Source organism: Leopardus geoffroyi, chromosome D2, assembly GCF_018350155.1.
Source record: "Leopardus geoffroyi isolate Oge1 chromosome D2, O.geoffroyi_Oge1_pat1.0, whole genome shotgun sequence".
NCBI classification, from domain to species: domain Eukaryota; kingdom Metazoa; phylum Chordata; class Mammalia; order Carnivora; family Felidae; genus Leopardus; species Leopardus geoffroyi.
Genome location: NC_059334.1, coordinates 73,348,821 through 73,363,696, shown reverse-complemented (window position 1 = coordinate 73,363,696; position 14,876 = coordinate 73,348,821). Strand labels below are relative to the sequence as shown.

At 45.8% G+C, this 14,876-nt stretch overlaps 1 protein-coding gene across 5 annotated transcripts in view; it reads left to right on the top strand.

Moving 5' to 3' along the window:
- Positions 1-14,876, top strand: part of GFRA1 (GDNF family receptor alpha 1) — a 213,931-nt gene that overhangs the window by 170,044 nt on the left and 29,011 nt on the right. For all 5 annotated transcript variants that reach the window (XM_045439065.1, XM_045439067.1, XM_045439063.1 and 2 more), the window contains 3 exons: positions 7,756-7,865; positions 10,552-10,686; positions 14,680-14,861. In XM_045439065.1, coding sequence (XP_045295021.1) covers positions 7,756-7,865; positions 10,552-10,686; positions 14,680-14,861 — 427 coding nt within the window. The remainder of the gene's footprint in view (positions 1-7,755; positions 7,866-10,551; positions 10,687-14,679; positions 14,862-14,876) is intronic.

The following is a 14,876-nucleotide window of genomic DNA, read 5'->3' as shown; positions in this document are numbered from 1 at the left end:
CCGAGATCGATCAGATGGTGACCCGACTTCCTTCAGGGGGCTGCTGCTGCTTGATGTCATCAGAGAGGCTAAGGATACATTGCACCTCTGTCCTGAAGCCTGCTTACCCTAAGTCCCCACCCTGGAGAGACACCCCAAGCAGGACATAGGGACCAGAGCCATGTGTGACTTCACCTGCATCTCCCGAAGCCCTTCCTTGGTAGGTCAGGCTTTGCCACAGCACTGTGGATCATGCCCAGAGGGCGATGTCCCTAGCCTTCTGTGACCCTGATGCTGGGCCCAGAGCTACCAAGGTAGTGGATAAGCAGCTGTGATCAGGGTTCTCCAGTACGAGTGAGGAGGGAGAGGGGTGTTTGTTCAATGGGTTATAGCCTCCAAGTATCAGGATGAAGCCGACCAGGGATTTGGGAACGACAGGCCTTGATCTCTACTTGGCCACAAGGGCCATCTTGTCCCAGGAAACAGCATCCGACAAGGCTTCTTGGACCTCACAGTACTCTTCTCGAAAAATGTGGGATTGCAGTTTGGCTGAGTCAATGAGAAGTGCGTTAAGTGGCTGAGGCTTTGGTCATCCCACCAGGAGTGGGAGCCCACATGAAAGGGCTGAGAAACTCAAGATGTGCAGAGCTTTGAGTGTTTGTGCCTAGGTATGTGAACCCGCCCCAGGGCTTTTGCTCCGGAGTGGCCACACTCACTCCCAGGCCTGGGGAAGACTGGCTTTCTGAAGGGTGGCCTGACTACCACCCTCCCCAGCTTCACAGACTGCCCCCCGGAGAACATGCTGGGCTTTTGCTCTAAGAGGCCTGTGTGCACACCACAAAGTGGGGAACAGCAAGGCAAGAAAACACCTCTGCAAAATGTCTTGAATATAGGCTCTGATTTGCTGGAGGATGTTTTCCAGATGTTCTCCAGTAGGCTGCTGGGGGAAGAAGGGCTAAGGTAATTTTCTAAAAACAGAAAGAGAAAAATCTGTTTTGTGTCACTGTACCAGAAAATCACCATTCCAGAACTCTTGCTTTGTCTTCCCGGCTCTAATATTAGCAGCATGTTTTTCAAATTATTTTTATTCTGCGTAAGAGATTAACGGCATTAAGAAACTTACTGATATTTAGTTATTTAAAAATATGTCTTTTCCCCTAACCCCCAGGGGAATAAATAGCTTTTTTTAAAAATGACTTTTTCCTATGAGCTCATAGGACTGCGGGGTATTAGGTAACACTGCAGGATTCCTGGCTTCAGACTTCTCAAATTTGTGTTGGTCAGAGTTGCCGCCTTCGGTTACCCAGATGTAGCCCGAGTCTGTGATACAGGGGCCAGTGGAAGACAGGCTAAGATGTGCATTTCTCAGTGTTGAGCTTGCTGTGGGTTGTTTTGCAGCAAGGGCTTAACGTTGGAATGGGCTAGGAATTGGGGAGCAAACAGATGAAGGGATGGGAAGTGAAAATGTATCAGGCAATGTGTATTCTGAGTTCCGGGTGAGGCGCTTTTATATAATTTATATAATTCGTTCTCCCAGCAGCCACCTAGAGCGACTGTGGATGGCATCCGCCCCATTTCCCAGGTGAAGAAATGGAGAGTTGGGGAAGTGAACTCATTTGTTTAGGTGTGAGACCCTGAAAGGTGGAGTTGGGGTTAGAAAGAGGTGCGCGTCCCTCTCAGGCCTGGCCTGCTTTGTTTCCTTTAACTTTGTTTCCTTTAATTGAGAAAACTTTCGGAGACTAAATGGCTTGCATTGAAAACCCAGACTTTAAAGCCCTGATGTTCACATTGGACTCAGAGAAAAATGCTAGTAATTTCTTACACAAACAGATTAATAAAAGGATCCTGTCTCAAGGTTCTGGCTTTCTACAGGGGGCAGTCAAAGGTCTGCAGTCCTGTGTGGGCAGTCCGCAAAGCCCCTTAATTAAGGGAAGCCTAATTCAGTGGTAGACTTACCACCCTCCTATGCAGGGTTCTGTCTGCATCCTTGGCTCCTGCTGTGCTCCCGAATGTCATTCAGAGTGTTCACCGAGGCTGTAAAGTCAGTGGAACATCATTAGGAAGAAGGCTCTGAAGAACAATCTGGTCAAATGATGGGAGGGGGAGAGCAATTATACACTTGATGACTTAAGTAAGATCCCTGGGAACTTCAAATCCAGCACCCTCTGCATATTTCCCTTCCAAGGCTGTCACCTACCATCGGCCACTGCCCACCGTGTGACTCCGACCAACAGCTTAACCCTTTTAGCCTTCAGCTCTCTTGAGTGCGAGATCAGGGGATCTACTAGAGAAATCTGGGTCTCTGTACTCAAAGGAAACCCAATGCCTAAGACACTAAAATCACGTGTAATGGCCAAATGGAATCATGGATGAGAACAATAATAATGCTTTGAAAACAAGTGTTCTTTTCTTTCTTTTTCTGAGTATCTTGAAGTGTCCCATAGATTGTATTTCTGAAGTGGAAGGGTAACCCAAGAGCTAAGTAGTTCGGCAACGTCTGCAGGAGTTCTGGGTAGTTCATATCAGAGCCTGGATCTCATTCAAAACCTCATAATTCCTCGTCCAGAGTTCAGTTCCACCAACCATGTGGCTTGTATCCAAGAATGGGATTCATCCTGGAAAAAAAAAAAAAAAAAAACATTCAAAAGAATGGGATGATCCAGGATGAGTTAAACTGGTCATCACTCATATGGTTTTTTTTTTCCACCTGTTTGCCATAACACCTTTTTCCTAAAAATGTTTCTGAAAAAGAAGGTAAATGATTCCCCACCCCCCCCCACCCCCCCGTCAAAAGACCATATGCTGTTTGAGGAGATTCTCCAAGATTTTATCGTTATAATCATTTTTCTATTTCCAGTTAGCAGCGTGCTTCCTTTAGTATATTTCCTGCATAAACCACTGTTTTCTCTTCAGCAGATTTCCTAAGGCTAACTTGGCATTTGCCGGTGTTTTCCTCCTCTTTGAGGGTGGGAATTTTCTCTTTCAGAGGGAGATGCATTTCTACATTACTGCCTATTCATTTCCTTTTCATTTTCTCAGAGAAAAACAGTCAGGTTCATCACTGCTTGTAGTCATGGAGATTTCATGTCTCCAGAAGAAATCCAATTGTGGAATTTCTTTGTTAATCCCACACTGGACGTTTAAGCTTTTGTGTTTGGATCAGTGCAGCCGAGGCGGGGAAGGCACTGAAACAGGTTACAATGTGACTGTTAACCCAAGATGGGCAGGGGAAGCATGTTCAGCAAGGGCTGTCCTGGGACAGCTGGGGGATGGGAGCTGGGGGTAGCAGGTGCTCAGACCATAGTTGGCGACTGGACAGATGAAGATCTTAAGCTATAACCATTTGCAAGATGCTCGCATCCCGCCTGTCACCATCTTCCTTGTGGACCTGTCCTCTCCTGCGTTCTCCCCACAGCACCACTGTGTGCTGAGTTACCTGCACCTTGATTCTGCCCCTCCTTTCTACAGTCTAGAAAACCCGCCTCTAGGAAAACCTGCCTCTAGTAAAACTCGCCTAGTAAAACCCTCCTCTCCGTGCATCCTCTTTTCTTCCTCTCCTTCAGGTCCTCAGATCTCCCCACTGGCTCTCCACTGACTTTAGTCTCCTATTGGCCAATATCCTTTGGCCAGTGTCCCACTTCTCCATTCCTGCTAGAATGGTGAAGGCACAGAGTAGGTCTCCAGCAAACCTTTGCTGAACACCTGAGCGACCCCGGAGTCTTCCTAATACGCAAACGTTACTTCTCTGTTTAAAAACCTTCAGTGGTTCCCACTGGTTTTAGGATAAAATCCAAACTCTTAGGTCATTCAAGGCTCTTCACATCCTTGCCAGCATCATCACCCATCACTCACCATTCCCCTCGTGTGGCTCAGCCATCCCAAGCGCACAGCTCACAATGATCTGGGTGATGGATGTGTTACGTTTAGTAGTTGCAAGTGATTTCCGGCTCTGGAGTCTGATATTGAGTGTGGTCGCGCTCCACTGCAGAGGTCTACAACCTGGAGGGAGTTACTTCACCTCTCTTTGCTTCCGTTTCTTCATCTGTAAAATGGGCTGATAGGATTACCTTCTAAGGTTCTTATATTAAACGTGTGCCTACATGTCAAGACCTTAAATCAATCTGGCAAGACAAACATTCCGTTGTCGTTACCCCGGGCGTACCACGAACGTGCTGACTTTGTCACATGCCGCCCCCTCCTGCCTGGTATATCCCCTCCACCTTTGTTGGACGGAGTCATCCTGTGACTCTCAGTCCCAATGTCATGGCTTCTCTGAAACCAACATCTAGCTGTGTCGCGTCAAAAGCTTATTAACACGCGGCATCAGTGTTAATATGTGTGCGGTCATATTGTGGTTCTACTGCTCACTATTTGACTCTAGGCTAAACTTGCTAAGATGTGGTTCCCTCCTGAAATTTGGATAAGAAAACAACTGTCCCTACCTTATTAGAGTTGTTGGAAAAAATAAAAAGTGTGTAAAGACATACCTGACATTTACAAAATACTTCATTCATGTCATTCATGTCATTATTTTTATTAGCGGCCTTTCTGTCATTTATCAAGAACTAGCCACTGTATTGTTATCATCTTTTTATTTGTCTCTCTTGGTGGGTTGACTTCAGAGACAGAGAGTTTACTGACTACACCGCAAGCACATGGCACATCTTTCAGGGACGGAACCATGGAACTGACAGGTCAGCTGCTTTGTCAGTACATGTAACCAACATGTGACTTTAAGAGATTTCAGAGGCTGGGGTGCCTGGGTGGCTCAGTCAGTTAAGTGTCTGACTTTGGCTCATGGTGATGATCTCATGGTTCATGGGTTTGAGTCCCGCGTTGGGCTCTATGTTGGCGGTGCAGATCCTGCTTGGAATTCTCTATCTGTCCCTCCCCTGCTCTCTCTCTCTCTCTCTCTCTCTCTCTCAAAATAAATAAATGTTTAAAAAATAGAGGATTGTGTCCATCCGTAAGAGAAGATGTTAGGAAGGATTAAATAAATAAGTAAACCTAAAAAAAGAGAGATTTCAGAGAACTGTGTCCGTCTGTAAGAGAAGATGTTAGGAAGGAAGGGTGTTTGAGGGCCGACTGTTTTCTTTCTTTGGGAGGTACTAAAGACGAGATGAAAACTGGTCCTACACCGTTTCATTTGGCCCAAATGACTGGGGATAGAGAGGAAGCCGCACCAGGAGGGTCGGGACCTCACTCCCGAGACATGACGGGTGCTTTGTCAGGAGGATTGAACACATCATAATGGTCCTAAACGGGGTTGTGCAGATACGTAGTAAATACCCGTTTCTCCAAGAACAACACAAAGCCCTCATTTGCGATCACCACGGTGCAAATACTCCTACCGTGGTTACTCTCAAACTACCACCATGCTGTTAACCAGCTCGCGAAATCCCTGAAAATACACCAGTTGGCCAGTAATGAGCTGGTTCCAGCACAATGCTGGATCAACTTCCTCTGACTTCAGTGTTTCTCTCAGTAAAATGCAAATCCCCTGAAGTTACCATCCTGTCTCCAAGTAGAGACATCAGTAGGAGGTGGGTCCACTGTGAAAAACAAAACCATGGAAATGTTAGTGTTTTGGCAGTGCTGCTTGTGCTCAAAATTAGTTTGAAACTCTTTTCTGTCCACTGGCTGTGTTCCTCTTAGGACCAGGGACCTGTGCCGACAATCTTCTCTCGTAAAGCAGCCTGTCCAGGGTTCTGCTCAGAGCAGTATATCTGGTTTTATCCTCCCAATCAGGGTTATACTCTCTGCAGCAGACTGACTCAATTAGCCCTTCATTCCAGAGTCCAATTGTGAGTCAATTCTGAGGTTGTTAAACAAAATGAATCTGGTGGCATTAGCCTCTCGCTGAAGGATAGTAATCCGCATCACGGTGCTGTTCGGTTAATAGGCTGCTTGAGAGACTACAGGAAACGGGGACTTGGAGACAGAGCGGCCTTTCGTCCATCTCTGGGGGACAGGCCGGAAGCACGGGACTGCCAGGGAAAGAGAGCCACTCAGGTTGTGTGCCGAACTAGAGCCCCAGCTGCCTGAACCGCATTTGGCCTTTGCGGAGTTAGGAGCCCAGGAGCACTAGATCATTAACTTTCATGACCGGGAAAATTCTTCTGAAATTAACACTCAGTCCAAGCCGGATGCCATTGGAGCCAGTTGAGTAAGCCTGAGCCACCGTTAGGGATTTCCTCTGAAAAATAAATCCTTTAACCAGGCTACAGAAAATGGCCCGGTTTTATGCCCTTCAGTGTGTTCAATTAGAGTCTGAAAACACCAACTAGGCTTAGACGGTGGGAGATCCGGGCGCCCATACAGGCACGCATAAGCCTCATTTGGAGGATTTCGCCAAACCACTTAGCTTCAGCACCTGCCCCGGGGATTGGCAGTGATGGAACCAGGCACCTATACAGAGCGCACAGATCGGCACAGGTAGCGAGGCTCAGACACCCCTCTTTAAAAGGGTTCAAGGAGAGACCAGCCCCTCACAGACACCGTGCTGCCTTTGCAGGGGCAGTGAACTTAGAGGACTTGGTGGGCCTTCTAACTCTCTTCTGGTTAGAGTCGTAGTAAAGGGACACCTTAATGGGCTTCCTGCGGACATTTTACAAACCTCTGCTATCCACACATCCCTCCTCGCTCTGGCCCACGGATGCAAGGTTGTGTCTATCCTCAATATGCTGCGTAAATACAGTTTCTTGCGTGGAAAGAAGTAAAAGCAGCCCTGTGTGTGTGTTGGCTGCCGGCGTGGGGAAGCTGAAGTGAAAAAAGCTGAGACAACCATCCATTGTCTCCCGTAATTGCTGGATAATTTCAGTTCTCTCGGAGTCCATTGTGTTCTCCACTCAGAAGCAGAGCTGTTGTCTGCTGAGATGACCTCAGAGGAGGCCCCGTCCTCATTCAGGATTTCTCCAACAATACCCTCTTCAGATTGAAAAACAGCCAGTTAGCCACAAACAGTCCTCTTCCTCGCCCGGCCAGCGTGTCTGTTGTCCCTCTTCACCCCCTTGGGTCTCTGCCATGTCGCCACCGCTCAGGGCTTCCCAGTGGACTGTGTGGGTCCCTGGGGAGTCCCCAAACTGCAGATACGTGCAGTAGTTGGTCAGTGGTTCCTCCGTGCACCGCCTCCCCCCAAAGGCCCAGTCACACAGTGACACCTCACCCAGAGCCAGCGTCCCTGTCCCTCCTTCTTTCCCCTCCAGTTCTGGAGAGACGAGCCCCTCCTCCGTGTCACTTGGCTGCAATAAATCTCTGTCCCCTGGGCTGTTGGATGAGAGATAACTTACAAGACAAATACACGTACTTTTAAAGCCAGCAGGAATTACGGGAGCAGATGGGCTGTAGGATCCTATTTTGATGCCAGGGACATGTTTCTGTATAAAGTAAATATTTTCCCAGTGTGGATCTCTGGTGAGTGTGTAGAGAAGCATATTTCCTAAAGATGCAAATAAGTCTGTCAGAAATAAATATTGAATGCAAACTTCAAAGCATCTAGATTTCTCCCGTTATAGGCCCTGAAGACTTCTCTGCAAATAAGCAGACACACAGGTAGGCAAGGGCCGGGTGAAGGCGGGGACAGCGAGGGGGGCAGGGGAGGTATATAAGAGAGAATGCTAACATCCTAAGAGTTCACATTTTATTTATTTATGTATTTTTTTTTTTTTTTTTGGTGTGGACGAAGGCTTGTCAACGAAGGAATAAAGTTACGTTTGTCCAGAAGCTAATGTAGGGTATTTCAAATCACACCCTTTTTGCCCTTTTTTCCCACTGTAGATCTCGCCTTGCGGATTTTTTTACCAACTGCCAACCGGAGTCAAGGTCTGCCAGCAGCTGCCTAAAGGAAAACTATGCTGACTGCCTCCTCGCCTACTCAGGGCTTATTGGTAAGATCGGGGAGAAGCGGGACGGGAGGCAAGTCTGGTTTACAAATACTCACAGACTCTTCCCGTTGTAGCCTGTCACTGTCTGTGAAAGGAAGAATCTCCCGGTCACCCTCTGTGCTGGGGCTTTGCTGTTAAACCCTATAGGACTCACCTTTAAAAAAAAATAAAGCAACTGAGGATCCTGGATATGCAAAGGCAGAGGCAGGAAGCAGGGAGCATCGCAGTGCAGGTGAACTCCAGTACGAGCACCTGACAAGCATCTCAGGTGGAGAACTGACCACACAGAACAACAGCAAGAAAGAAAGCGTGGCTGTGGAAAAGGGAAGCAAGTCAAGCCAACTTAACTGAATTAGAGAACGTGGAAGTCATTCAGTCTGGGGACATAGAAAAGGCTGTTCCCCAGAAATGGCCCTTTGGAAATAAAACCCCTAACTAACTGGGGTCCTTCTCACCATTGGCATTCTTGGTAATTCAGCTCCTGGTATGCAGGGAGTGATTTAGCCTAAAATTTCCCTCTGAGAACAGATATAGCGGAAACAGTGTTTTCTGCCTCTCAAGACCCAGGAAGAACCAGGTTCTGGGCATTCAGGGCAACAGCACAGTTAGGGTACCAGTGAGTTAGAAGAGTCACAAGCGAGGCAAATTTGTGTCTGTGGATAAAGGGGTAGGCAGGAAGAAAGGCAGGTGTTCCGGATCCTGGGGCCTGAAGAAGCCTCGAAGGCAGGGCTCCGTCACGATTGACATTTGAGGACAAACGCGTAGTGAAGGCTGTGGAGGGGTGAGGAAAACCACAGTTGTCAGAAGTGTGATGGCTCAGCCATGGTGTGTGTTCCTGTCAGGATCGCACAAGTCACCAGGCGGGAAGAACTTCCCACCAAGAATGACAGCACGGACTACAGTTTTTGTCACCAGAGTGCCTTCAGCAAGAGCTTTTGAGAAAAACATCAGCGATGGTACTTAATGCAGGCATAACACAGGTGCCTGCACACCCATCCCAGGGTTTTTTGAAAGGACACCTGTGTTCTCTTGGGCAATGCCTTTCACCGGTGTTGTTGACCATTTTTGTGTATGTGTCCCAATGAGTGTATCTTCCTTGAGTCAGTATTCCAAATTTGCATTCACCCTTTCCTTTTCTTAAGTCTCTAGTAGGGGTTACTTACCAACTATGGAATTATAGGTTTAAGAACCAATGGAAATAATTAAGGCGTGCTCATTATAAAAAGTTAAAAAAAATACAGAGAAACCCAAGGAGACGGTAGGAAGGATCTACAACTCTACTCCCAGACCTAATCCCTATTAACACCTTAGTCCATATCCTTCCAGGTAAACGTGCTCATTAAATCCTCCATGAGTAGACAAGGCATGTTGCTGCCAGGCATTTCTGGCTTGGCAAACCATTACATGCCTGAGGTTGATGAAATACTCATCGCGTAATGGAATGAAATGGTTGAGGCAACGCACTTTACAGACCAAAATTAACTTCCCTCTTGGGTCTGGATCTTTCCCTCTGCATTGGTTCTAACTTCTTTTAGGACAAAGCCTGTGCCTGCTTCTTCCATGTTGTCAGAGATCCACGATGGTGCCAGGCATTCAGTGGCTTCTTAGTACACATGTTTTAACCTCTTGACTCAGTGTTTGGGGTGCCTTTTCCTTTCTCACTCAAAGTTAGGTGCTCACTGTCTGCTGTGGGTCAAAGTTCCCATCACAAAGTATAATGGGAGATCACGTAGTTCAGATTGGTAAGGAACGTAGGGCAAAGAAGATATGTCCTTGACCCAGAAGAGCTCACAAAGCAATTTTTCTTCTGTCTATGAACCAAATATATCCTGTGGATCACTGACCACCTATTACTTCTTACATCCACAAAAATGTATAAAAACAGAAGGCTTCTTGGCATGAATAGGCATCGCCTGGTGTAAGCCACCCAGAAGAAGACATTTGGGTTGTATTAAGTATAAATTCATTGCTTATTTGCTCCAGCACAGAACTCATCAGAAAAACCATGAACACAAGACGATGTAGGCAAGAGAGACCACCCAGCATTTCTTTGAGGACTTTTGAGGACTATTGAGACAATACTCTAGAAGCCATCAGCTTAGAGAATTTCCGTTGTTTATTTCCAATTCCTTCACAATTTGGAAGACTTTATTTTAAATCAGTTGAGAGTCTGGTGACCAGAGGCCTTGTTATATATGTTCAGGATGTGTGGTAACCCAAAGGATAGCATCTAAGCTCCCCGTGTTGCTTTGAAGAAGCCATTTGCTTCCAAGGAAAGTGGATTCAAAGTCCTAAAAGGATTTTTAAGATATGTAAAACCAGTTCTATCTATTTATGAAGATTAATGACATTTTCGAGAAAATGCAAGGGATTTGGGAACTCATGCATTCTAAGTTAATTCTCTCCTACTCCATAACATCCATACCATTTGTGCAGAAAAAAAATACCCTAAGCGCAGCTGAAGGAGTTCTGTTATAATTTTTTAAGTAAATGTGTAAATTATTTTATGTGCTCAAGATAAATTGCCAAGAAAATGCACTGCTTAACATAATTTCCCACTCAGCAAACACAATGTTTGTAATTATCCATGGTGCATCCACCATCAGAGGAACATTTGTTTTCTCTTTTAGGCTATAGAAAAGTCTGTATCATCACACAAGAACAAGATGCCTTGTTTTTACTTTTTTAGGTACAGTCATGACCCCCAACTACATAGACTCCAGTAGCCTCAGCGTGGCCCCATGGTGTGACTGCAACAACAGTGGGAATGATCTGGAAGAGTGCTTCAAATTTTTGAACTTCTTCAAGGACAATACATGTCTCAGTGAGTTTAAAAAAAAAAAAAAGGAAGCAAACACAAGCGTGCTCTCCTCTCTGTGTTCAAGCTGTACCTTCATGTCTCTTGGGTCTGCCTCTTCTCTCTCTCTGTCTCTCTCACTCTCTCTCTTTCTGTCGCTTTTTTTCCTGATCTCTGATGGTGAATCCAGCATCTCTTGGCCACACTACGCAACGCAGCAGGGAACAGAGCAAGTCAGTGCTGCTAAGTCTGTGAATCCAGAGGCCTAAGAGAGCAAGAGATTCAAACAACGGAGGGTACATTATGTCGGATAGAACACTCCTACCCACAGATCAAATTTTGATCTTGGCAACCAGCACAAAGTCTGTTCCAAAGGTTCTTAAAACCTGGGCACGATATACGATGTGAGAAGCTCAGACAAATTAGATGGGGGTAGGCCTCCAAGGGCTCTCTGAGAAAAATTAGAACGTTAACATCAATAGCCCCCTGGATGATCAGGATTGGCTCAGAGGAGAAGCAACAATTCTTGAGTGGGATAAGCTGGCGATGTGGCCAGGAGCCTCAGGATGTGTTATCTCGGGAGACAGAGTTGAGCACTAAGGGGGCTCCTGCTTGGAAATAGTTTCGGCTCTGATTGCGGTGTCCTTCAGGCAGTTAGAAAACACGTTTCCCAAAGGGTGAGGGATAGAGAGAATTGTTCAGGTGTGAACAATGGGCATGCGTCGGACTGGGCCAGGTCTCCCTTTTATCCACTGAGATGTGCACACTGGAGGTGACAGTCCAGCTGAGATGCTTGAGTACCTCACTCACACGTTGTGGCAGCCACCTTTAATTTATTGGGAACCTTCGACTCACTCTATAGGGAGTGCAATATATATGTTACCTCATTTACTATAATCTGGGCAAGAGCCCTCGGAGATATGGGTATTCTTGTCTCCATTTCACAGTTGAGTAAACATCTGTTTATTCGTGTAAACCATCCATGCAAAGATGGATCCGAAGCCCGAGTGCCTTTCTCTGCAGCCCCTGTCCCCCGTGGGGGGACTCATTTGCTTTTGCCTCATTCCTGATATTTAAGGGCCCATTGGCCAAGAACAACTGCCCCAACGTTGGGGACCAGGTGTAACTTCCTGGTGAGAGGTATTGGAACAAGTTTCTAGGAATTAAGGTTCAGCCACCCCTCTGAGAGCCTTGACAGTTCTCCAGGAGGCTCTGCTATGCAATGACTGACGACCAAAGAATTAGCTACCAATTTACCATGTATATGGAAAAGCTTTTAAGTGTTATTTATTCTAAAACCTCTCTATTGTTTCCTTTGTTGAAAAGACAAATCTACACGATTTGCTTACTAGGTACTTTTAATAATGCGCCTATAACCAAATGTTTTGATCATCTTAAAACTAACACAAGCTTCTGGACGCCTAAGTGAAATTGAAAATCACACACATATTCAGAAGTGCGGAGACATTTGCCAAGATATTGGGTGTACCGCTGAATTGTACCTCGGATCTCTTGTTTGGTCTTGACTTAAAAAAAAAGAAATGTATGTATATATCCCTCTTTTCCACATCCTGCATAGTCTTCCGGCAGAATGCAAGTTTTAATGAAGATAAAGCAGTGATAACATAGGTTAGTATGGGAGAAGATCATACTCACACTGGCTGGACAACTCCTCTTTCATGGAGAAATTAAAGGTGTCCCTGCTTAATAATATTTTGGTAAAGGGGAGAATAGTCTGGCATCTTTTTGCTAATGACTTTTCAATAAAAATAAATACATTTGGTCTTCAATAGGGACCAAAGCCAGCCAGAATTTTTCATAGTCATTCCATTTATACTTTGATCAGAAAGGGCACGGCATACCAGCACCTGTAAATTCACTCTCTGGCACCTGTAAATTCACTCTCTGGCAAAAGACTCCAGAGTAGAAGGATTTGAAATTTGTAGGTTCCAGCTCAAATGCATTAACCTAATTCTTCTGCCTTCAGATTAGCCAGAGCTCTCCCAGACGCCTCTGTCATGAGCACAACTTTAACCAATTGTTTATTTCTGGTTATTGGGAGTGGGGGGAGGAACAGTTAGTTTTAAGCCAAAATACCTGGCCAAGATGAGGGGAAGAGAGAGAAGAATGAGCTTGCGGTGGAGGTAAGTTAGCAGTTACTGTCACTCGGGTCTTTCTCCAGAAGCTACTTTCACCTCCTGGACCACTGTATCCGAACTGCGGTTCCCCATTCCATTCTTACTGCTGCTTCTTTTCTTTTTAAGTTTCTTAATTTTGAGAGAGAGAGAGAGAGACAGAGACAGAGAGAGAGAGAGAGAGACAGAGAGAGAGAGAGACAGAGAGAGAGAATCCGAAACAGGCTCCGCACCATCAGCACAGAACCCGATGTGGGGCTTGAATTCACAAACCTGTGCCGAAATCAGGAGTCATGCCCTACTCCTGCGTCATCGCCTCCAAGCATTTCTCATCACGGAATGTATTGCATATGTCACTTACATGCCTCTGCAATCCGCATGGGACCCCCGTGAGGGCACGGACTCTTGTCTTTTGTTGCCATCACGGATGTTCACTGCTGCATGTTTAGCACAGAGCAGCTCCTGGCACTTCGTACACATTCCATTCACATTCCATTCAAGTAAATGAATGAGCAAGTGAACCAACTCCCCAAGTGCAAGGCAAACACCCCGGAAAGCACAGGTGGTTCCAATAATTGGGAAGGGGTCTCTTGAATCCACATGAGAGAAAGGAGGGTTGTGCGCTTTGTGGTGCTGGTTGTTCTGGGTTATTCGAGGCAATCAGTCCGCTGCGTCTCTCTGTCTCTGCATTCTACCGAGCCAGTAAGCCGTGTAACACGGCTAGGAGCATAAAAGGTATTTATATTCATTCGAAGCTGTTTCTTACAGCCTAAAAAAACATAAAGTTTTGGAAAACAAGCTTCCAGTTTGCCTGAACTTAAAGGATAACAATTTTAGAACAAAATGTCACTTCTAAGAGGAAGATTAGGCTTCAATTATTCTGTCTGGTATATCGAAAAAAATGCCAGCAAGGAGTCATATATTAACAATTTGCACATTCAGGTCTCAAATGGGGGAGTTTGATTTCTTACACAATGAATATGAAATAAAAAATTCCTAAAGCCAGGCCAAATCCCCGAGGACCTGATTAAAAACTGTTTTTAATTCATTGTGGGGAGGGGAACAACACACAACCAATTTACTCTTGCCATAAAAACAATCTAATCCCATGCAATTGTAATAAGCTTTTAAAGTTCTACATTTTAAACTTTTCATTTAAGCAGGGCTGCTCCTACCTAATTATGCAGATTTTGTTTGGAAGACTGGGAGCGGAAAGGGAAAAAAATAATCTTACTTAAATTTTCACTATATATTGATGAGATTTGGGGTAGAATTTTCTTTTAAAGAAACTGGTTCCATCCGTACTCTGAGCAGTGCCTGGCTCACAGAGGCTGCTCGCAGAGTGTATAGGGTGCTCCGTGGTGGTAAGCAATCACAGTTTTCGCTGTGTGATTTCACTGCCTGCCAAATTAGTGTGGATGCCACCAAGTTGCCTCAGTCTCATAATTAAGGAAATGTTACTTTTTCCAAAAAAGCACCAACTAGTTTGCGTTTCGATAGAATTTTAAGAGTGCGCGAGGATGTTCTTGAAAGATGGGACAGTGATGGGGATCCCAAAATACAGGTTCGAGGCTGGGTTTCAAAGTGATGAGCATTTCAGGGCAAGCATCTTGCTCAGCACCTGGTACGTAAATAGGAGCAATATTTGTTGCACGTTGAACGTACCTAAGTGTCCGTCGCAGTGTGTAATGAATGAATTGATTTTTGAGCACCTGACCTGATGGCTGGCTCCCAGCATGTGTAGGGTGGATGGATGGATGGGTTTTGTTCAGAGAAGTCCAATACTGCAATCAGAATTTCTAGCGTGCCTCTCTGGCTTCGTGTATCCTGTCTGTTACATTTGCTGCTTGACTTTGAAATTGGATTTCCTCCTGTTTTACTGCAGAAAATGCAATTCAAGCCTTTGGCAATGGCTCCGATGTGACCGTGTGGCAGCCAGCCCTCCCAGTTCAGACCACCACTGCCACCACCACCACAGCCTTCCGGGTCAAGAACAAACCCCTGGGACCTGCAGGGTCGGAGAATGAGATCCCCACTCATGTTTTACCACCTTGTGCAAATCTGCAGGTAAGAGCCGAGCCC